The sequence below is a fragment of the Macrotis lagotis genome, chromosome 1 (assembly GCF_037893015.1).
Source record: "Macrotis lagotis isolate mMagLag1 chromosome 1, bilby.v1.9.chrom.fasta, whole genome shotgun sequence".
Classification (NCBI taxonomy): domain Eukaryota; kingdom Metazoa; phylum Chordata; class Mammalia; order Peramelemorphia; family Peramelidae; genus Macrotis; species Macrotis lagotis.
Genome location: NC_133658.1, coordinates 332,461,873 through 332,484,495, shown reverse-complemented (window position 1 = coordinate 332,484,495; position 22,623 = coordinate 332,461,873). Strand labels below are relative to the sequence as shown.

At 39.1% G+C, this 22,623-nt stretch overlaps 2 protein-coding genes across 5 annotated transcripts in view; one reads left to right on the top strand and one right to left on the bottom strand.

Moving 5' to 3' along the window:
- Positions 1–21,969, top strand: part of LOC141505673 (protein CutA homolog) — a 77,708-nt gene extending 55,739 nt beyond the window's left edge. Inside the window, exon 7 of the mRNA XM_074211709.1 lies at positions 15,991–21,969. Within this exon, the coding sequence (XP_074067810.1) occupies positions 15,991–16,112 (122 nt within the window). The 3' untranslated portion in view covers positions 16,113–21,969. The remainder of the gene's footprint in view (positions 1–15,990) is intronic.
- PHF19 (PHD finger protein 19) overlaps positions 1–22,623 on the bottom strand; it is a 71,338-nt gene that overhangs the window by 46,142 nt on the left and 2,573 nt on the right. For all 4 annotated transcript variants that reach the window (XM_074211704.1, XM_074211705.1, XM_074211702.1 and 1 more), the window contains exons 2-11: positions 18,046–18,237; positions 15,805–15,886; positions 12,838–12,933; positions 10,430–10,530; positions 9,406–9,554; positions 7,668–7,763; positions 6,543–6,611; positions 5,961–6,081; positions 4,579–4,646; positions 200–376 (exon numbers count right to left, since the gene is read on the bottom strand). In XM_074211704.1, the coding sequence (XP_074067805.1) occupies positions 200–376; positions 4,579–4,646; positions 5,961–6,081; positions 6,543–6,611; positions 7,668–7,763; positions 9,406–9,554; positions 10,430–10,530; positions 12,838–12,933; positions 15,805–15,886; positions 18,046–18,222 (1,136 nt within the window). In that variant the 5' untranslated portion in view covers positions 18,223–18,237. The remainder of the gene's footprint in view (positions 1–199; positions 377–4,578; positions 4,647–5,960; positions 6,082–6,542; positions 6,612–7,667; positions 7,764–9,405; positions 9,555–10,429; positions 10,531–12,837; positions 12,934–15,804; positions 15,887–18,045; positions 18,238–22,623) is intronic.

The following is a 22,623-nucleotide window of genomic DNA, read 5'->3' as shown; positions in this document are numbered from 1 at the left end:
CACATCTAGGATGAGAGTTGAGGTCATGGAACAAAGGGCAGAGGCTGGGATGGAAGCACAGGGCCTGGAAGGGAAGGAAGTTCAGTGTCTACTGTACTTCCCTGTCTTCTCGGGTGGGATCTGGGGGCAGAAATACCAAGTCATTGCTGCAGCTCCAGCCCCCTCCGCCTGTGTGGGGAGCACTCCTTAGGGCACTGACCTATGCTTAGTTTGGTACTTGCTCTTCCCTCTCTTCTGTAGGTCAGAGGAAGTGCCTCCATTCTCCTTCAGAGTCACCACCTTGTCTGGCAGCAGTTTACCAGGTGGGTTGGGAGGGACCCGGATCCTTAGTCGGAAAATACATTTTTTCTTCTTGATCTCCTTGCCACAGAGAAACCTAAAATAACAGGAGGGATATAAATAACACTCCTTAAGAACTCATGGTATGCAAAGCAGTAGGCTGTACCGGCAGTTAGGGAGATGGAGGGGATGAGGAGAGGCAGTGAGCAAAGGCCCAGGAGAGGCTTCAGAGCTTATCACAGTCCCTTATCTCTGGGGTCCCGGGTTAGGCCCTACCCCCAAACATACTCCTTGCTCCAGGGGAGACAGATACAATACATTTTTGAGCTACAAGGAACATGAGGTAGCCTCAAGTTTCCCAGTAACTGGGGAACCTATTGCTTTTCATTGTCTTTTCCTCTTCATGCTCTCAACTAAGAAATAAAATAGACCAAACATTTATTAAGCATCTACTCCGATGCTCAGTAATATAGAACAAGGGTTTTTAACCTGGTGTTCCTGAATTTTTTTTTTTAAATCTTGATAACTATTTCAAAAGCAATTTTATGTATTTTACTTTCTACATTAAATTAAAATAAAAAACAACCTTTGTTCTGAGGAGTCTATAGGATTTACCAGTCTACCAAAAAGGTTCATGATGCAAAAAAGATTAAATCTCTGCTTTTGAATATTGTGGAAGATATAAAGTTTGAATATGAGCTCAAGAGGGACAGTAACAATAAAACCAGATACCCCTATAATTCATATTGCAAGTGAGTTCACTAAAAGGGTACAAAAGAAATCCTCCAGTGAGATCTAAGAGGGAAGATTACTCCAGATCCAGGGAACCAAGGAGAACCTTCTGGAAGAGGTAGGGACCTTTTGAGTTTTGAGCGTTTTGAAGTTTGAATATTTCTCCTCATTGCACCTTTCCCTGAATCCCATCTCCAAAAACTTTGCTTTTGCTGTGCCCTACCTCCAGAATCAGAGATTTAGAAATGAAAGGAATCTTTGGGGTCATTTAGTCTAGTTTAATTATATAGATGAGGAGGCCAAGACCCTGGTATTACTCTAGGTCATCAAAGTATGCAGCAGAAGAGTCATAATATGAATTCAGATCTCTTAAATCCAGATTCAGGGTTCTTTCTACTATAACACAACTTCTCTTGAATGTCTAGACCTTCTTCCCTCTAACCTGCCAAATCTGATTCATCCTAAAGAGGCCCCTCTTTGAAGCTTTCTTTGGCCACTCTACTGTACCAGGAAGTCTCTTTTCTCTGACATTTTGACTGAATCTCAACCCCTATTATATTCTTTCATCTACTGAACATGGATCAAGTGCCTACCATATGTAGAGCATAAGGATGAAGAGTTTAGCTAAGCCCTAGGCCCTGTCCTCATAGAGCTTACTGTCTGATAATGCCTTGTCATTCTTCATGTATCATACATAATTCTTTGTGTCTGTTACATCTTCTTTATTATAAAGTAAACTCGCTGAAGGCAGGAACTATGTACTTTCTCTTCTTTGTATATCTAATATCTCAGACATAGTAAATACTTAATAGTTTTTGCCTTTTTGTTTTTTTAAATAAAAAAGCTAACTTTGCTAAACTACTTGCCTCCACAGAATATTATCTTCCTGGAAGTACCACTGTCTTGGGCCCTCAGAAACAAAGGCAACTTCTTAAGGAAACTGAGTATCAGCTGTCTTTAATCTTCTAAATTACCTAACATTCACTTTAATTTAATACATTTATAGGTTCCATCCTAGAGAGCAGCTAGAAGACTTTGTGCCCTTCAAGGATACTAGAACACTAAGAATGTAAGGAGGTTTGTAAGGCTGGGAAAAGAATTTAAGAGCAGCTAGTCTTCCCCAAGAAATGTGTTACATGTTAAGTACAAGAAAGAACAATTTAAAATACTATGAACAACATCATAGATTTAGGCTTGGAAGGGCCTGAGAAGTCATCTAGTCTAACCTTGCCATTTTACAGATGAGTAAGATTACAGATGAATAAGCCAGTTTACAGAGAGTTTAAATAACTTGCCTAATGTCAGAGATAGCGCAAGGGATGGTGGCTCAAAGTCTCTAACTCCAAACCGATCCATCTCTCCAATGGACCACTCTGCCTCCCAAAGGCTAAAAGGTGTTATGCAGGTCCCAGGTAAAATCTATGGTAGTTGCAACGTGGAAGAGATATTAGATCTTATTCTGCTTGGTCCCAGGGGCACAACTAGAACCAATGGTTCCACAGAGGCAGATGTGGGTTTGGCAAAAGGAAGTAATAGTTATCCATGAAGGCACCTGGATATCTGGGTGGTGATTTCCTCCTCACTAAAAGTGTCTAGACAGAGACTGAATGACTCATCTGATGTCTTGATCTTTCAGCATTAGCTAGGAGCTTCGACTGCATAAATGCTAATGTTCCATGGCTCTAAGAATCAAGGGCTCATGGGGGAGAGAGGGAGCATGGTATAATGAAGAGAAAACTGGATGAAGTCTATCTATGTACTATTTGTCACTAGCTGTGTGACTACAGGAAAGTTGTTTAACCTCTTTAGGTGGCAGATTACCAAAGATGAGCATGTTAATGGTACTTGTTATAGCTAACAGCCCCAGAGCTGTTTGTAATATACTGAAAAAATATATTTCATGATCTTGAAGGATCTCTAATACTTACTCCACAGTCCCAAGCATACAACAGGTGCCTAACAAATAGGAGTAGAGAGCAGCTAGGTGGTACAGTGGATAGAGCACTGGCCCTGGAAGTCAGGAGACCCTGAGTTTAAATCAGACCTCAGACACTTAATAATTACCTATCTGCGTGACCTTGCACAAGTCACTTAACCCCATTACCTTAACAAAAAAAAAGTAGAATGATAACTACTATGGAAATATGTTTAACATGATTATGCATAAATACCTATATAAGGATTTCTTGCTATATTGGAGAGAAAATTTTACAAAAGTGAATGCTGAAAATTATTTTTTACATGTAATTGGAAAAATATACTATTCAGAGGAAAAAATCATAGCTGATTGAATAACCTGTGATTTCATTAATATAGACACTTACTTCCAACCACAATAATAATAATAATTAACAATAATAAATCACATTTACGGGCTGATAGGTGGCACAGTGGATAGAGCACTGGCCCTGGAGTCAGGAGTACCTGAGTTCAAATGCGGCCTCAGACACTTAATAATTACCTAACTGTGTGGCCTTGGGCAAGCAACCCCATTGCCTTACCAAAAAAAAAAATCACATTTATAAAGTTCTTTCAGTTTTACAAAGAGGATTACAAATATCTTATTTGATCCTCACCATCACCCTGAAAGGTAAACACTATTAGTATCTCTAATTTACAGATAAGAAAATTGAGGCACAGTTTTGGAGACACAAAGGCAAATATGAAACAATTCTGGAGCTCAAGGAGGAATGAGATTTGAGATTGAATTTTGAATCCCATCTTCCTGCCTCCAGTATTCTAGGTGCTACACCACATTTGTTGCAATTCTTCATTGTCCATTCATCTTGTATAACTCTCATCCATGTTCTTGTTGTAAATACTCTACTCAACTAGACTTGGTTTGTGGAAAGGAAGTGGGGTCTTTGGTTCCCAAATGTGGTTTCAAGAGAACACACAAGTTGACCACCAGTTTTCCCCTCACTATTCACACACCTTTCTTGATTACATGATCTTCCTAATGGCATCTTATGCAAGGTTTGCTCCACTTGCCTAACTCCTTTGTGTGCCCGCCCCTCTGTCCATATTGCCTTCTGGCTGACCACCAGCTGTACATCTCCAGAGCCTGCAATATCCCATGACTTGCAGCCCTACAATATCACTAGAATGGACACTGGGAAACTGACCCTTTGTTTTGGGTCGCTAAAAGCACTGCCTAATGATTCAGCCTGGTCCCCTTTAGACCTCACTCACCATAGATAGTATGGATACACTAACAGATGGGCTGTCAGTTTAGAAAATGCTTTGGAACACGAATTATCATTATTATCATCTATAAAATGAAGCATTTGACTCTAGATGATCTCTGAGATCTCCTCTAGCTCAAATTTCCCATATACTAAGGACTTTCATAGTCTCTACATTCTATTAATCTGAGATCAATGAGGGGAAGTGTGGAAAGATGCTTTAATTTCATATAGGCAGGAGGATTTTTTGGTTGTTGTTGGCAGGGAGTAGTCTGGAAGTCTTGGGGTGGGAGGGGTCCTCAGGTAGGAAGAAAGAGTACCAGGGTTGGAGAGATCATACACTTGGATTTGAACCCAGTTCATTTTTCAGTCCCCTGCTCACCTGCTTTTGTAGCTGTTCAGTGCATTAAGGAGATGGGGTCCTCGCTCTGTCACTGGGGTGCTGGTTAACTGAGGAAGGAATTCAATTAAACATTAATCAGCTCAAGGAGCAATGCAAGCTATTAGTCTTTAGCTTTGGGACACCTGCAAAGTCTCTGATCAGGGTCATGTTGTTTTACTCTACTACTTTAAACTGTCTTTGAATCACCAGCCTCAGCCTCAACTTTTAGGTAAGCATGGAATTTCCTGAACCCCCTAAACTAGGCACTGACTTCATAGACCTAATTATACCTCTGGCCAAAGGCTCTGACTGACAATTATAGCTGTGCTAGAAAGGCAGGAGACTAGAATTAGTGTCTCAGCATTGACACTACATGATCTTGGATAAGTCCTTTCCTCTTTTGGGACCCCAGGGTCCTTATCTGTAAAAAACAAGGAGATTGGACCAAATGATCTCAGAAAGACCTTTCTAGATCTAGCTGTTTAGGTTTTTAATGTCTCAGAGTCATGGCCTTCTCATCTATAAAGGAGGTCTAATAGTTTTTGCCCCATTAATGCTATATGATTTCTTGAAGGACTCAATTGGATTATAAAATACTTTGGAACCGTAAAAAGCTAAGAAATGTAAGTAATATAAGTCACGGAATACTGTTCTCCAAGTCAAGAAATCTAGATAGGAACACTGGCTCAGCTGTCTCTTAGCTGTGTGGACTTGGGTAAGCCATTGTACCTCTCTGAACCTTAGTGATGGTGTGATGATCAAGAGAGCTCCCTAATATTTCATGATGTGTATCAAAATTATGAAAAAGATGGAAGACCAAAAGAAGTTTCAGTCCTCCTTAACCAAAACATGCTATTCAAAGTTTCACCAGCAGGGAGCTGTATTGCCTCAGCTTCTTCCAAGAACCCATAGGACTCAAGAAAAAAAAAAAAACTGCCTAAATTCTACTTGCCTTGTCCTTCTCATCCTTTCCCACTTCCAGCTCTCTCCCAGGACCACTGAGGCTCTAGCTAGGCAGAGCTGGGTTAACAAGCCCTTTTCCTAAAGTTGGCATCTCTGGGTCATAAACAGTCTTGGATTTTCTATTTTTTTTTTTAGTTCAATTTAAACATGTAATAGAAAGAATATTGGATTGAGAGTCCTGAATTTGCCACTAGCTAGCCATGTGACCTTGCTAAAGTCACTTCCCCTTGATGGACTCCTGTTTATCTTTCTATAAAATGAGCCGGCTGGACAAGATGCTCTTTAAGATCTTATACCTCTGACATTTTCTCTTGTTGGGTCTTTTCCAGCTTCAGCAGACTGATTCCCAGCACTTAAGTTTTATTTCTTTGTCCCACCCCAGTCACTGTTTGTCTTCTTCCCTGTCCCAACCCCAGTACCTTGCCAAGCTGAAGAAGATCCCAGTGGTGATTGACAAAGGCTAGGATTTCTTCAAAATCAAAGTATTTCTTTTTGCTCTGTACCCCCAAGTTATAGAGGGCAAGATGAACCACATCCACCCTGGAGACAGAAGGAAAAGGTTTAGAACTGACTTATCTTCTAGATCCCCTGCCCCACTCCCAAGGAGAAATGTTTCAGGCTCTAAATCCAGATTGGTGATGGGAACACAGGGAGAGGAAGGGATCTTACAGCTGAAGAAGGTCAAATCTGGGGACAAAGTGGCAAAGAACAAATGGTATCTTTCTTTTTTCTAGGAAAGACAAAATCACTATGATTCAGAAAGGGTCAAGACTTCTGTTCTTTTGGCTTCATTTCCTGACTCATGAGTTGATAATAATAATAAGAATAACTAGCATTTATATAGTACTCTTAAGATTTACAAAGTGTTTTACAAATATTATCTTCTTTTAGCCTAATAACAACCCTAGGAAGTAGTTGCTATTATTATCCTCATTCTACAAGTGAGGAAACTGCAACAGGAGGACAAACATGAGGTCTACCCAACCACACTCAACTCTCACCATCTTAGAGGTAGCCTCTTAATGTACTCTGGACCCTGATTACACACCGAGCAGAAGAACACATAGAACCTGTAAGAAAAAGGGAGAGAAGGGGTCAGGGACAGCTGAGAAAGCTTTGAGTGGCAGAACGGACATCTCAGAATCTGTATGACTCAGTCCTTCTCTCTGACCAGAATGCTCTCCTTCAAGTCTCAGTTAAAGAAGCCTAAGACCTCCTTAATATTATTATTTTTCAATTTTTGGAGGCAATCAAGAATAAGTGACTTGCCCAAGTCACACAACTAGTTAATGTCAAGAGACTGGATTTTAACTCAGGGTCCCTCTGACTCCAGGGCCAGTGCTCTATCCACCACACCATCTAGCTGCCCTCTGAGACAAACCCTGATTTATCCTGTGTATATGTGATATGTACATAGTTGTTGGCATGCTATCTTCCATATCAGATTATGAGTTCCTTAAGGTCAGGGATTGTTTTTCCTCCTTTCTTTGTTTTCTTAGCACTTAATACCAGCACTTGTACCTTAATAGCACTTAATATATTCTAGTTAACTGACAGGTCCATTAAGATCCTTCACTTTATCCTCTGCTTCATGTTCTTGAAAAGTCCCTGAATTTCTGAGCATTTGGGAATTGGCTTTAGATTGGGCCAGAAATCTAGTTAATCATTGCTCCCAGGGACTTTTGAGATCAAGGAGGCAGGAGTTAAATTAAATGGGTTTGGTCAGAGAAAAGAGATGAGACAGGATGGCCTTTCTCTGGAAATTTCACCATGAATATACAAGGAGTCAAGAAATTCTACATATTGACTTCATGGCCCTATTGAGAAGCAATTCCCACTCAGACTCTGCACTTGAATGTCAACAGGAACTGGCTGCTGAGTTGTAACACGGAGAAGCCAGTCCATGTTTTGTGATGCAACATGCACAAATAATCACACAAATAGACATCACATGTATACTAGAGAAATAGATATGCAGACACACACACAAATGCAAATGTAAAATAAACATATGTATGTGAGAAAAGCAGAGATAGCTGAAGATATGATTGCTCAGAAAAATGAAGCATTTATCATCTTATATGAGGACATATATCAAGCAGAGACCATCTAAGAAAAACATGTACCTGTCTCCAAACATCATGGGCTCATTCAAGCACTGGGTACAGGCCTCATGAAACCATTGCCTACACCTGTAACACTGAAGCATTCTTAGGTACCACCTAGGGAGAGAAGAAGCCCATGTCAACTTTGATCTCTTGCTTTTTCTCTCTAGAATGAGGGCTAGGGAAATGGAAAGGAAGGAAAGGCCAGGCCCTTGTAGGGATAGCACTCTTCCTTTCCCCAATCCCAAAGAAAAAAATATTTTCTTAGTTTCTTCTTTTCTGGGTAATATATGCCCAACATATACCCATCAAAGAGATCATTTCCATATGAAACAGCCAAAGCAATTTTCTTAATAGAATAATAATACTAATTACTATTACAAGGTAACACACAATACCTGGCTTTATACTTTTAAAAAGCACTTTTCATTTCATCTTATTTCAATAATACCCCTGAGAGGTAGGTAGGGTTAAGTATTGTTAACCATTTGATAGATGGGTAAACTGACACCCAGAAAAAGGAACTGAATTACCTAGTCATGGAATAAATGATAGAGCAAAGACTAAAATCCAGATGTCCTCATCTTTAATCTTTTCCATTTTTCTTCTATATACAGGTCAGAATATGAGGTTGAAGTTTAAAACTGCAGTATCTTATAGGATAAAGTTTCTAAGGGTAGAATCTGGGTCTTCCATTTGTATTCTGTACCAGTCCCTTACAACCTTCCTACTTAACAGTAAACAACACAAATTGACTTCATTATAATGCTTTAAGATTGCTACTCCCTTGATCTATTTTACCTCACTTGAGCCTTACAACAAGGCTATGAGGAGATGGTCCAGATAGTAATGATCATTATCCTTGGTTTATGGATGAGGAAAGATAGGCTCAGAAATGACTTGCCAACAGGGCACACAAGTAGTGTTAGAAGGAGAATTCAAACTCAGTTCTTCCTCATTCTAGATTCTAGCACTATGTATCCTAGTCACATTAACTCTTACACCCATGGATGATTAATGTTTATTTGATTCATGTTATATTTTCTTCTCCAACTAGATCTAGTTACCCTAATCCTTGTAAAATTGAGGTCTCTAGTCCTATCTCTCTCTAGTCAACAGGAAAAGAGAGTTAGCAAGGTCTGGGAGAGAAAACCTGGCTTGGAGATGCCCCAGTCTTGTTCTCCAGGCACCCAGAACTGAACATAGATAGTTCCATTGTCTTCTTCCCTGGTCACACCCTATTATCTTTCTGTTCTAGATGTTAGCTTTCTTAGGGAGGTGGTCTTTCTGTTCTTTAAGTCACAAGGTTTAAGACCTCTATCTGTCTCTATTCCATTCTAGTTGCTCTTTTGTGAATGAACTCGTCTATCAGGAATCAGAAACAAAGAACTGGAACAATATTCTGGAGAGCAACAATAGGACTAACACTTCCTGGGATCTCAACTATCATTAATCTTGTCCCCCTCTCTCTCTCTGTCTTTCTTCTCCCTCTCCCTTTCTGTCCTTCTCTCCTCTCCTTTTTTCTCTACACTGTCTTTACCTCTCTTTGTGTCTCTCTCCCTCTCTCTTTTTCTTTCTGTCCTTCCCTCCCTCTGTCTCTCATTCCTCTCTCTCTCACTGTCTCCCTCTCCATTATTTGAAGCCAATAGCTGTGCTCCAAGCTTAAGCAAGTGATGTTCTATGCCTGGATATCAACATGAGCCCCAACCCCACCATCCAATAACCCCAGCAGTCACCGGGAAGGTGACCAGGCCCTTACTCTCCAGGACCTCCACAGTAGCAGTAACACTGCTGCTGGTTGGTCCGATGTGGGGAGTCCCAGTCTAGCTCTTCAGGCTTGTAAGAGAGTACCATTTTCACTGCTTGCAAGGTCTTGGCAATGGCTCCCTTCTTCAGTGCGCCACCTTTCTGGGGAGGAGATGAGGAGAAGGCAGACAAGTCATTCCAAAGACCCTAGGGGGTTCCAGAGTCATTGGCACAAGTGAGCCAACAGCAAGTGGGTGGAACGGTCATTCAGTTGGTCAGTCAGATAATGAGCATTTATAGCATACATATATATATATATATGTATATATACACATATATATATGTATATAGCATATATAGTCTTATTATATGCCAGCCACTGCTAAGTGCTGTGAATACAAAGGCAAAGATCAGTTCCCTGTCCTCCAAAAGCTCATGTTTTAATGGAAGAAAAAATATGCAGACAACTGAAAACATACTATGGAAAGTCATCTCAGAGAGACAGCACTAGCAGCCCAGGAAACACCTCTTGCAGAAGATGGAACAGTCCAGTCATTTATGACTACCACATTCAACTAGGGATCTCCTGGGTAAATGTGGATACACTGGTACTTGGATAAAACAGATGTGGTTCCAATGACTGGCAGCTGGAATGGGTGATTCCCCACCCAAAAGCTGTCATCACTTCTAGGGACAGATATTCTTGGGAGGGGATGATAGGAATCTGACTTGTGGTCTGGGAACCACCAGGTTACAAATCCATGATTGGAGTGGAGGAGGCAGATGAAATATATTTGAAAGGAAACACAGAAAAGACAGAAATGAAGACTGTTGAAGAGAATTATAGTATCAGAACTAGAGAGGTCTTTACAACATACAATGTCAGAGCTGGAAGAGAATTTAGAGACTTAATCCAAACCTCTCATTTTACTAAAGGAAGAAGAGAGAGAGAGAGAGAGAGAGAGAGAGAGAGAGAGAGAGAGAGAATGAGAATAGAAAGAGACTGATAGGAGACAGTCTAGGACCTGAGGGCTCACCCGCACAGCCAGAGCGAAGATACAGCGTCGACAAAACCATGGTGTTAGCAGGGGCCCTTCGGTGCTGCTTGCAATGGGGATATGGCATTGCTGATGGTAACCTATGGAGTGGCAAAGGTAGAGAGTGTTTCCAGGGAGCTAGATTGCAGAGGTTGGGCAGTTTCTCAAGAAACTGCCATTCTAGGAAGAGAGGATCTAGCTACCATGATGGGTTATAGTTTAACTCAGAGGTTTCTCCTCCAGGTCACGTCAAAAATTATTCATCCTACCCAGTTCACCTATCCCCCATTCCTGGGCAGTAGGTACATAACATTCTTTCAAATTGAGGAAAACTAAGTAGATAGTTATATCTCTTTCTTACACCCCTTCTAATTTGCTGCCCCCCCCCCCACAAAACTAGAGGCACAGAATCACACACATTTCCATATATCCATATGTACACATAACATGCCTACCATCCTCATATATACACAGCCTCATCTATCTATGTATATCCATATACACACAGAGTCACCAGTTTAGGTGTTTTTCTTCAGTTCTCAGAGCTTGGTATCCTCTCCAGGGCACTGCTAAGGAAAGCCTAGTTCTTAGAAAGTCATAACCCTGAGGGGTCTGGCTACTATTTAGGTAACACATTCAACTTATGATCAGGCAGCCAGGGAGAATAGTAATGGAAGAATCAGGAAAGGGGCTGAGGGTAAAATTGAAGCAGCTGATTTGCATCTTGATAGCCAGGACCTTAGACATCCTAGATGACAGTTCTCACTATTTTTTTTTTTAGGAGAACCTAACTTATGAAAGTATCTAGAGCTAAGGAAGGAAAGGAGGCAGAGCCAACTCAGCTAAATAGGTGAATAGGGTAAATTCCTTCCCTTTTCCTTCTATGTCTTCTGTATTTATTCTTCCTCCTTAGGATCCCAAGTCTGCCCTTATAGGACCCTGAGAAAATGATTCAAGTTCTGATCCTTCTCATCCCTATCCAAATGTTACATATATAGATAACAAGGCCTCTTCAGCTACTTGCTCTCTCTTAGGGTTAATTTGAGACAGTGTAGTATAATAAAGAGAATTAGTTTATAATTAGAACCAGAAGACCTGGGTTTCAATTTCAGCATTGATACATGCTACCTCTGATCCTGGACCAGTCATTTGCCCTCTCTCTAGGCCTATTTTTTCATCTAAAAAACTGGAACTTTGATTTATCTGTTTTTTTATTTGAGAGCTAAGAATAGTTTTTATGTTTTAAAATCTCTCAAGTCAATTTTTAAAATCTCATCAAGCAGGCCAAAATTGGACCATGGACCATCATTTGTTGACCTCTGGCCTAAATAACCTTTAGAGTACCTTTCAGCTCTGTCCTAGCTCATGCTCTGGTAGTGGTGGATGATCCCCTTTTTTTTCCTTGCAAGGCAATGAGGTTAAAGTGACTTGCCCAAGGTCACACAGCTAGGTAATTATTAAGTGTCTGAGGCCACATTTGAACTCAGGTCCTTCTGACTCCAGGGTCGGTACTCTATTCACTGGGCCACCTAGCTGTCCCCATGATCCCCTTTCTTAAGTAACATCCGCATGTTGGCAGAGTCTTCCAAAGGAGAAGAGGATATGGGAGTCTTAAGCATGATGCTAGGCAGGAGCTCACTGAGAGGGAGATCTTACTTTGGGGCTTCAGCAAAAGGGGCTTTATTCGATGAGCTGCAAGTTTTACCCCAATGGAAAAATGTGAGCAAATGATAAGAAGTAAACTTGGCAGCCCCAGTCATACATGAGGTAGTTCCAAGTAGTCAAAGGAACACTGAAAATTTGGATTTAAATCCTTGTCTCTGGCACTTAATTGCTATGTGACCCAAGATTGATTTAACCTCTCTGAACTTCAAGTTTCTTCTTTGTATAATGGGAAAACACTTGTGCTATCTACTTGGCAGGACTGTCCAAGAAAAAAAAAAGTGCTTTATACATCTGAAAACACTATAGAAACGTGACTTATCTATCATTATGACAGTTTTTTTTCCCACCCCTAGTTTCCTTCCTCAAATTCCCCTTCAGAAGTGGAGTCATCAGTTGTAATGGTTCAGATTTATGTGGTAATTTAAGGCATAAAGAGCCCTGTTCTCCCAACAGCCTTATAAGAGAACTAATACTGGTATTATTGTACCCATTTTGCATATGAGGAAACTGAGGTTTAAAGAAGTTATATAACTTGCCCAAGGTTATACATCTACTAAGTGTTCCCCATTCTATCCTAGACAACTGCCCAGCAAAGGCAAGGTCATGGGGTGAACTTCTGGTCTTGGGGCAAGGTTAGAAAAGAATCCCAGAAATAAAGGGAGTGCCTCTTCCACACTGAGTAAGGGCAGATTTGACCCCAGTTTTATCCCACTGACAGTGCTAGAGTCAGAGATGACACTCACCAAGACCACACTTTCCACAGATGAGAATCTCATTCAGGGGTCCAGATGTTTTTCCCAGACAGATGTTACATTTGGGCTCTTCGCCTGGAACACCAGCTAAAAGAGAAAATAACAGTTAAGAGTCAGGAAATTAAGGACAAAATCTCTTCCATTAATGTTCCAACTTGGAAAGGACCTTAGAAGACAAAAAGTTAGAGCAAATTCAGAATTATGTCAATAAGAGGGACTTAGATGAATTATTAATCATCAAGCAGCACAGTACAATAGAAAGATTGGAGATTTTAAGTCAGACTACCTGAATTCTTATCTCAATCCTATCACTTTCTTATTGGTGTGACCTTATGGCAAATCATTTGATAGCTCTGGATCTTGGTTTCCTCCTCTGTAAAAGGGGGGGAGGGGTGTGTTAGACTAGATGGCCTCTAGGATTCTTTGCAACTTTTAAATCTATAATCTCAATTCAGTTTTAAAAAAATTATTCCAAGTTTATATCTTGTGCAAACAATGGAATTACAAAGACAAAAACGAAGCAGATCTAGACCTCAAAGGTCACCTACAAAGTGAAATGAATCTAAGTGCTGGAGAATGGAAGTGACTGGTTCAAGGTCACATAACTTATAAATAGCAGAGTCAGGACTAGAAACCAAGGTCATCTGGCTCCAAGTAACTGACTACCAGGTTAACTCTCACAATGGGAAAATAAAATGCTCATTTGTTCATCTAATGGTGGCAGTACCCAGCCCTGAGAGAATATGAAAGGTAAAAAGAGATTAGTTCTCTCTCTGCTAGGAAGCTAGGAAATTTTAGAACCTCTGATGATCTTTTAGGGGAGATATGACTCAAGATTCTTTCATGCTCTGAGGGCATTACACTATGTTTACCAACCCGCTAATTCCTCTAAATGCTTAATATAAAAGCAATTCAGGGAAAATGTCCCAGTTTCCTTATTATAAGATTGAATTATATCATCTCTAAGATTCTTTTTGTTTTGAAATCCTGTAATTCTTACGGGACTATAGGACATCTACCTTCTTGTCCCAATTCTGACATTACATAGCTAGATAACTTTGAGCAAGTTGCCTTAGAAACTGCCTTTCTTTTAACCTTGGATAAATGTTTGCATAATGAAAGAAATGGATTAGATCATGTTTAAGATTCCCTCTATATCCAAAAGCTACAATCACTTTAAGAGAACAATACTATTTGGGATTAAAAAAAAAAGACAAAAAACTTTGGGGGGGGGTAGGATCCTATAGAAGGAATAGGATCAAGGTTGGAAGAGAAGGACAATTTTTTTCTGAATTGAGTAGTAGTATCTGTTCTCAGATACTCTACACCTCACCTATTATTGGACTGGCCCTGCTTAAAACTAGCTTGTGGCTCAGGGTCAGTCTGTTTTGTTTTGTTTCAGCCCTAATAGGTTTTGTAAGCCATACAATTCCCAGGGTGATAGTGTGTGTGGCTAGCGAGGAGCAAAATGGATCAGAACAAAGAGACTTGGTTGAGAGATATTTGGGTTGATAACAAAACACTGGGCCTGGGATGAGGATGAATCCTCTTCCTGGTTTCAAATACAGCCTTAGACACTTACTAACCATATGACCCTGGGCAAGTCACTTAACCCTGTTTGACCCAGTTTTTTTCTCATCTATAAAATAACTTGGAGAAGGAAATGACAAATAACTACAGTATATTTGCTAAAAAACTCCCAAATTAAGTCATAAAGAGTTGGGCACAAGTAAAAAGTGACTCTTTTGAGTTTCAATTTCCTCCACTGTAAAATGGAAGGAATCACTGAATCTAGACCTAGAAGAATCTAAGTGAGAATGTATTCTAACTCCTACATTTCAGAAGAGGGAATCAAAAGTGACATGTTCAAGGTCACACATGTAGTAAGTTATAGAAGTAGGATCCAAACCTAGATCTTCTGAATTTCATATCCAATGCTCTTTCCACTTCACCCTTAAGAGGATTGGAAGAGATCAACTTTAGGATTCCTTTCTAATATTCTGTCTTTATTCAGACATCATGCCATTCATCACCAATGGCACCTTGGGCAAGAGCAGACAGTATTGAATTAAGTGATCTTTGCTACACCCCCCCCATTTCTATCATCCTAGCTTCACAATAGAAGACTAAGTCTTCAAGTTGGGTACAGATCCTTCTTGTGATAAACTAAATTAAATAATCAGCACTCAGGAATTATATGATACATGAATGAATGAATAAGTAATGAGGGATGGGTTCTATGTCTCAGTGAAAGTTAGTTCTGCTCTAAATTAATTAAACAAATCCTTTGGCTGCTTCCTTTTCAATACTATTGTTCCTGTGAAGCTACAAAGTATAAACACCTATTAAATGAAGAAGGTTCTCAGGCTCAGAATGCCCATCTAAGCATCCATCTTTTCTTCTCATTCTTCTAGGTCCAAATTCTTTGATAAGAGGATTATTATTGTAATTATTATTATTATTATCATCATTATGTTGCTATACCATGCTTAGCTCTAGGTTCATGAGTGTCCAACCTTTTAGGTCTTCTTGGCCACATCACTGAAAAAAACTTGTCAAGGACTGTATATATAGAATTTAATATTTATTTATGACTACAGTGTAAACCCTATTACCAATGAGTATAATAATAAAATAAAATAATGCCTCATGAATGGGTTTTGAGGGTATGTGGCCCTCAATCCACAGGCTGGACACAACTGCTTTAGGTCTTATCTTCCTCATCTGGAAAATGAGATGGGGGGGGGAATAATAAAATAGATATTTAAGACTTCTTCTAGCTATCCCATTCTATGTTTTTTGATTCTAAAACTCTAAAGAGCCCAGGAATTAATTAAGGTATCAAGTTGAAAGAAAGTAGCAAAGAACAAATGGAGTAGGGAATTCTAGTGAAAATCCAAGGAGATCAATCCATAAAAGAAATCCAGGGATTGTGATCCAAGTTTTCAGGTTACTCACCATGTTGGATATCCTTCCATAAGACCCAGTACTTGGAGTTGTCTTCAAAGGTCACAAGGCAACTTTGCTTGGAACTGCTGACCTGTAGTTAGAAAGGGGACTACAAGTGAGGGGCTTAGCCCACCAGATTTAGCCCAATGCACAACTTTCAAGTACACCCAAGGTGGTCATCTTCTGTTTTCACAGTTGGCCTTAAGATGATGACGAAAATGACAACGGCGATGATGGTGATGATGCTAGGCTGTCTGGATCTGCGATTTCACTGGCAGAGAGACCTTGATGTAGAAAAACTTCCTCTACTAAGATAGATTGACAACTCTTCTTTAATTTATAGCATTAGAGACTTTTGCCTGAGATGCTGAGTGGTTAAATGAGGCCCATAGCTACACATCTTGTATGAATTAGAGACAAAACTTGAATGGAGATCTTCCCCAATTACAAAACCATTTCTCTTTCCACTATAACCTGAGCCTTCTAATAATAGTAATTTACATTTGTTTAACTTTGTAAGAGGATCTCTTTAAGAGGTCAAGTAGCTGACCAAATGTTAGAAAGACTTAGGAACAGCAGGGATGATTCTCGAGTCCCAGGAGGTTTCAGTTCCTCCCTTAGCTCTAGATTCATCCAAGTCTGCCCTTCATAAGTGATCAGGCCTGAACAGTCCATCCCCCCCCCCCCCACGCTGAAGTTATCCAACTGAGGTTCCATCCCCTCAGGCCCAATGCTCTTGATCAGGAATCAACAGAGAAACATTCACCCAAAAGGGCAATTAATTCAACGTATCACCCACAGGGACCAATTTATATTCTAATAGAGCTGGCTTATGATATTTCATTACAGATGAAGAATAAGTAATAAAGGAACTATGGATGACAGTCAATAAATTAGAGCTGGAAGGGATTTTATAAATAATTTTGTCTAACTTCTTTATTTTAGAGATAAAGAAACTGAAGGCAGAGGGAAAATATTTGCCAAGGGTATTAGGAGTTAATGGCAGATTACTAATTCTATTCCAGATTCTGCAAAAGCAGGTGAAATTTAAACTAGGTCTCAAAAAGTATTTTCTGATGAGAATTTACTAAATAAGTGAGTATGGGGAAGAGCATGCAGGGGTGCCTTCCATGAAAATATTTATGGACAAAATAGGCCCCCAGAAATCTAAACTGGTTTAGAAAAAACATAAGAATGATATCTGGGTGATCCTGCCAAATCTACTTTGCTAAGACACATCAAAGCTAGACTCAAAAGATTTTTCAAACTTCAAGCTAAAAGAGATCAAACTGTCCAAGCCCCTTATTCTTTAGACAAGGAAAAATAAAGTCAGTAAAGGGGAAGCTAGTTGTCCAAAGACATCCAGTAGCAAAGGCTAGAAATGGGATCAGGATCTCCCAAATTGGGCTCTGGTATGACTATGCCATACTTCATTTGGTGAGTAATTTTTGGATTATTCCAACCTGGGGACTTTCTTTTTTTTTTATTTGAGGCAATGAGATTAAGTGACTTGCCCAAGGTCATGCATTTAGGCAATTACTAAGTGTCTGAGGCCAGATTTGAACTCGGGGACCTTCTTCACATTTATAACTCAAAATCAACACAAAATACATCACAGATACAACAACCTCAGCTGATACAACTTCTCTGTTCATTTTCCTCTCACATTATTTCCCCCGGCTGAGCCACATTTTTCTCCTTTACTAAAGGAGAAGGTTGTCAGAGTAGAAGAGTTATTTTCACAATGACTTTCTAAAGAATAATGAACCAGGGAGTCCTCCCCCCAGGAATTCAAGTCTTTTTTGATCTTCCTTCTCAGGAAAAGGTAAAGAAGTGATTATGTCAATGAGTTGTAAGGAGGTTTCCTGCTACAGTATAAAGAGCCTTAGATTTACTTAGAAGACAGTTTGGATTCCTAACCCCTATACTTACAACCTGTGTGACCTTGGAAGTCTCTTCACTTCCCTGGACTGCTGAAAACAAACAAACAAAAATCCCCAAACACAAATAGTGGGAATAAATGATCCCTAGGCCCTATAAATCTATAAAGAACTTAAGTTTATTCTAACTTGTTTCACTTTTGGCTGTCTGGACCCCACAAGGATAAGTAGTTGTCAATAATATCAATTAATCAATTAATTAATTTCCCAAAAATCCTCTTCCCATTTTGGTTTTGGAGCTCAGAAGCTGATGTGGAGGGACTGGGCTCTGGGCCTGGGGAATTAGAGATCCTAGTATGCCATGTTTTACCCTTTTAATCTTTCCAAGATAATACAGTCCATCTGTCCATCTGCACAGCACATACTGGCCCTCGGTCAGCTTGACCATCAAGTCTTTGAAGTTGTTTCTGGTTTTTGTAGGAGCACCCATTGCTCTGGGTGGCCCACAGTCATCTTGGATTTCTGACTCCAGAGAGAGGTTCTCCATCAGTTTTGACCACCCCTGGGATTAAAAAAGACAAAAATATACATTCAATCTTTAATATTTAACACAAAATTTCTCAGTTCTAGAGACCCACTTTCCTAGGTAGGCTGATGAACTGAACATACACTTAACTTTTTCTAGGGAAAAAAAGAGTTGAATTTTCCCCTCATTCACTCTCAGAGCAGAGGTTTGGCCAGAGACCTTGACTTCCCTCAAGGATTCACCTGGAGAGAAGGAAAACCTCTAGATAATTTATGTCCCACTCAAGTCTTGGTTAAGTAAGATTTTTATAATGCCCCTTTCCCCTGATTTTAAAGTATATTATTTTATGAAAACTAATTCAAATTATTAGGTTATAAAATTACCAAAGGGCAAATAAATAAATGTTCAGAAGTCTTAACTAATCCAGATTCTATCAATCCTTTAAGGTTCAGCTTATATCTTATCTTGTTGATGAAACTTTTCCATAATTTTAGAAGTAAAAGGATTTTGAAGAAATATCTAAAAGGCTATGAAGAAAACTGAATTTAAAAATCAGAAAAAGAAGGCTGCAAATGCCACCATTCCTCTGAATATGATCAATTTCCCATCTTTTAAATAGTTTAGATCAGAGGATCTCAAAGATCCCTTTCAACTTTAAAAGTCTTTAACTATTGAGGAGAGGGCAGTGTGACTTACCCAAAATCATATGTTAAATTATCAATACAGCCCCAGCTAAAATACAGATCTGACTTCAGTGTTCTAGTGTAGACATATCAATAAGCATCTATTAAGTGCCTTATTTACTAGCACTGATAGCATCAAGAAAGTCAAAAAACAGTTCCTGCCCTCAAGGAACTCACAGTCTAATGGTGGGGGAGGAGACAATACACAACTATGTATAAACATGAGATGTGCAGGATAAATTGGAAATAATCATGGGGGTGGGGGAAATCACTAGCCTTAAGGAGGATTTGGAAAGATTTCTTACAGAAGGTGAGATTTTAGCTGGAATTTGAAGGAAGCCAGGAAAGCCTAGAAGGGGATAATTCTGGGTCTGGATGACAGCCAGTCAAAATGTACTAGAATCTGGAAATGGAATATCTTGTGTGAAGAATAGCAAGGAAGCCAGAATTCAGAATCATATAGTGACATGAAAGGGAGGAAGGTTTAAGAAAACTTGAAAGATAGAAGGGGCAAGGTTATGAAGGGTTTTAAAAGCCAAACAAAGGATTTTATAACTGATCCCAGAGTTAATAGGGAGTCACTAATTTATTGAGTAGAAAAGTAACAAGATCATCTACATGCTTTAGGAAAACCACTTTGATAGCTAACTGGGTAATAGATTGAAATAGGGAAAGATTTGCAATGATCTAGGTGTGAGATCATGAGGACTTAAACCAGGGATAGGGAACCTTTTTTCTGCCAAGGGCCATTTGGATATTTATAACATCATTCTTGGGCTATATTTGATCAAGTATTATTTAACTCACCCCTAAAAAGTTCCTGGAATTATTGAATTTCGAGTCTCATCTACAGTTGCCTTGGATCTTATAACATTGCTAGTTCATTTATCACGGTCAGTCACTCAATTAACATAAATGACCATGTTATGCCAGGAATTATATATTATTTAACCAAGCAGTGTCTCAACTTTTTGTGTCATGAATCTTTTGACAATTGGATGAAACTTATTCACTGTTTCACAGAATAACATTTTTAAATGAATAAAATAAAATATGCAAAATTACAAGGGAAATAATTATAATAGTTATTAAAATGTTAAGTTATTAAGTCAATATTAAAGTAGCTTACAAATCCCTGACAAAGTAGACCATAAGTTCCTCAATAGCCAGGACTTTGTGATCATTTTTGACTTTCCCAAAGTGTCTAGCAATAGGATGTTTTATATATGTTTGTTGACTTCCCCTGTCATCAGATACCTTTATAAAGAATCTTAATAAATATTTGTTGAGGAATTGATTCATTACCATTTATAGGGAGATTAGTTATAGGTTTTACATGTCACCAGCACTATTAGGGGAGGGTTTTATAATAAAATTGATTATTCTCAGAATCAGAAATGCTACAGAAATGCCGTTAGATGTCAAGCATCTTTCAAAAGCAGAAGATAACCATGGATCATCTAGGATGCTAAGTTAGAGGAAAGGGCCAGAAAATCTCTTATCTAGTCACAACCTATCTTTCTAACTTTCTAACTCCCTACCGCCCAATGAAACAATATCATTTACTAGCAGTTCTCTGATGTTACAGAGGCATTGTGTGACCTTAAAACCAGGAAGATCTATGTCCTGATTCTGCCTTTCTCACATACACTAAGCAAATCACTTCACCTCTCAGGGGGTAATTCTCTAAGATTATACCAGCAGAGAAAAGTACCAGCTTGCATTAAAGGAGAATGTTCCCTATACCAATAAAGTCATGGGGCCTGTCCTAATCCCTGATTTTGATCTGTTTTCTTTAAGTTTCTGGGATTGATGGTCAATTTTCATGTCTGCATTGCACTCCCTCCTTACTACTGTTTGCTGAAATTCAAGACTCAATTTAGGAGCTGTATCACCTGAAAGTAATGCTTTCCCTTTCCTAGAGCACTTCCACTACATGACTGTGAGCAAGTCACTTAACTTTTCTGAGTCTCATTTCCCTCATCTGTAAAATGAAGATACTATAACTTGCTTCTCAGGGTTGTTGTGGGGAAATACTTTTATCTTTTGAAAACTTTAAAGGTTTTCACTGTCAAGCACTTATAATTTTACTGGGATGTGGACTTTCCCCAGATTAGAAACTCTCTCTTTTTTTTTTTTAGGTTTTTTGCAAGGCAAATGGAGTTAAGTGGCTTGCCCAAGGCCACACAGCTAGGTAATTAAGTGTCTGAGACCAGATTTGAACCCAGGTACTCCTGACTCCAGGGCTGGTGCTTTATCCACTACACCACCTAGCTGCCCAGAAACTCTTAGTAGAGACTTTTATAGAGGGCTGCCCAAGGCACAGAAAGATCATTCCCTATGATCATAAAAAAAAGTCAAAGCAGAATTTGAACCCAGGTCTTTCTAAAGACAAATCTAGCACTGTCCCCTAGAGCTCTCTAAATGTGTATAAGAGCATGAGTTATTATTTTGCTTCTGTTACATGTTACTTCCTCCATTTTACCCTTATATGATACTCATTGGGGTATCCATTATGTACTGTAAATCATTATTGGGAAGGTTTGTATAATTTTCAATCTTTGCATTCCTAGGCCTTGTGTATTGTACAAAATAAATGTTTATTGAAATTGATTCAATCTTAGGATACTGCTACCATTTCAAGGCATTGTTTTCTGCACACTTTGATTTCATTTAATACACACACACACACTTATGTACATAATGAATGTGTCTGCCTGTATATATACAGCCAGATGGCATAGGGGATAAAGGAGTCAGGAAGATTCATCTTCCTGAGTTTAAATCTGACCCTAGTCACTGACTAACTGTGTGACCCTGAGCAAGTCACTTAACTCTATTTGCATTAGTTTCCCCATCTGTAAAATGAACTGAACAAAGAAGTGGCAAATCACTTCAGTATCTTAAAAAAACACAACATGCATGTGTAAGTGCACATAGGCATATATATATGAAATTTGCATGTGTGAACACAAACATATCTATTATATGCAGAGCACTATAAAGACACAAGATTTTAATTAAGGAAAAAATTTGTTGGGACAGATGGCCCAGTAGATGGAGCTCAGAAATTGAAGTCAAGAAGATCCCATATCAAATCTAGTCTCCTATACTTAGTAGCTAGGTGATTTTGGGCAAGTCACTTAACTTCAGTCTGACTGCATCTTAATCTTTAAGGTGGGATACTGATACTTCCTACCTCATAGGGATAGAAGTATAAATATTTGTAAAGAGCTGTCTGGCACATAGTAGGAGCTTGATATTCTTTTTCTTTCCCCATCTCCCTAGCCACATGGAACAGTTATATTTAAATAATAATTGAAAGTTTGCAAGGCACTTTGCACATATCATCTCATTTGGTCTTCAGAGGAGGTAGGCACTGCAGACATCATTCACATTTTACAGATGAAGAAACAGGTTTTTAGAGAATTGACTTGCCCTCAGTCAAATGATTAGTGTCAAAGGATTTGAAACCTGATCACCTCAACTTTAAGTCCAGTACTCCATTCACCATGCCGGAAAGACACACTAACAGAGTTATGATACCCAGAAGTACATAAAAAAATTACAAAATGAACTACACAATAGTAGCTCATCTACTATCTATTAATATTATCTTTGATCCTCACATCAACCTTATAAGGTGTTTTTATTATCTCCATTTTATAATTTAAGAATTTGAGGCAAAGACTTATCTGAGTTTATGCTACTCAATCTATGGGGCTGAATGTGAAATCAG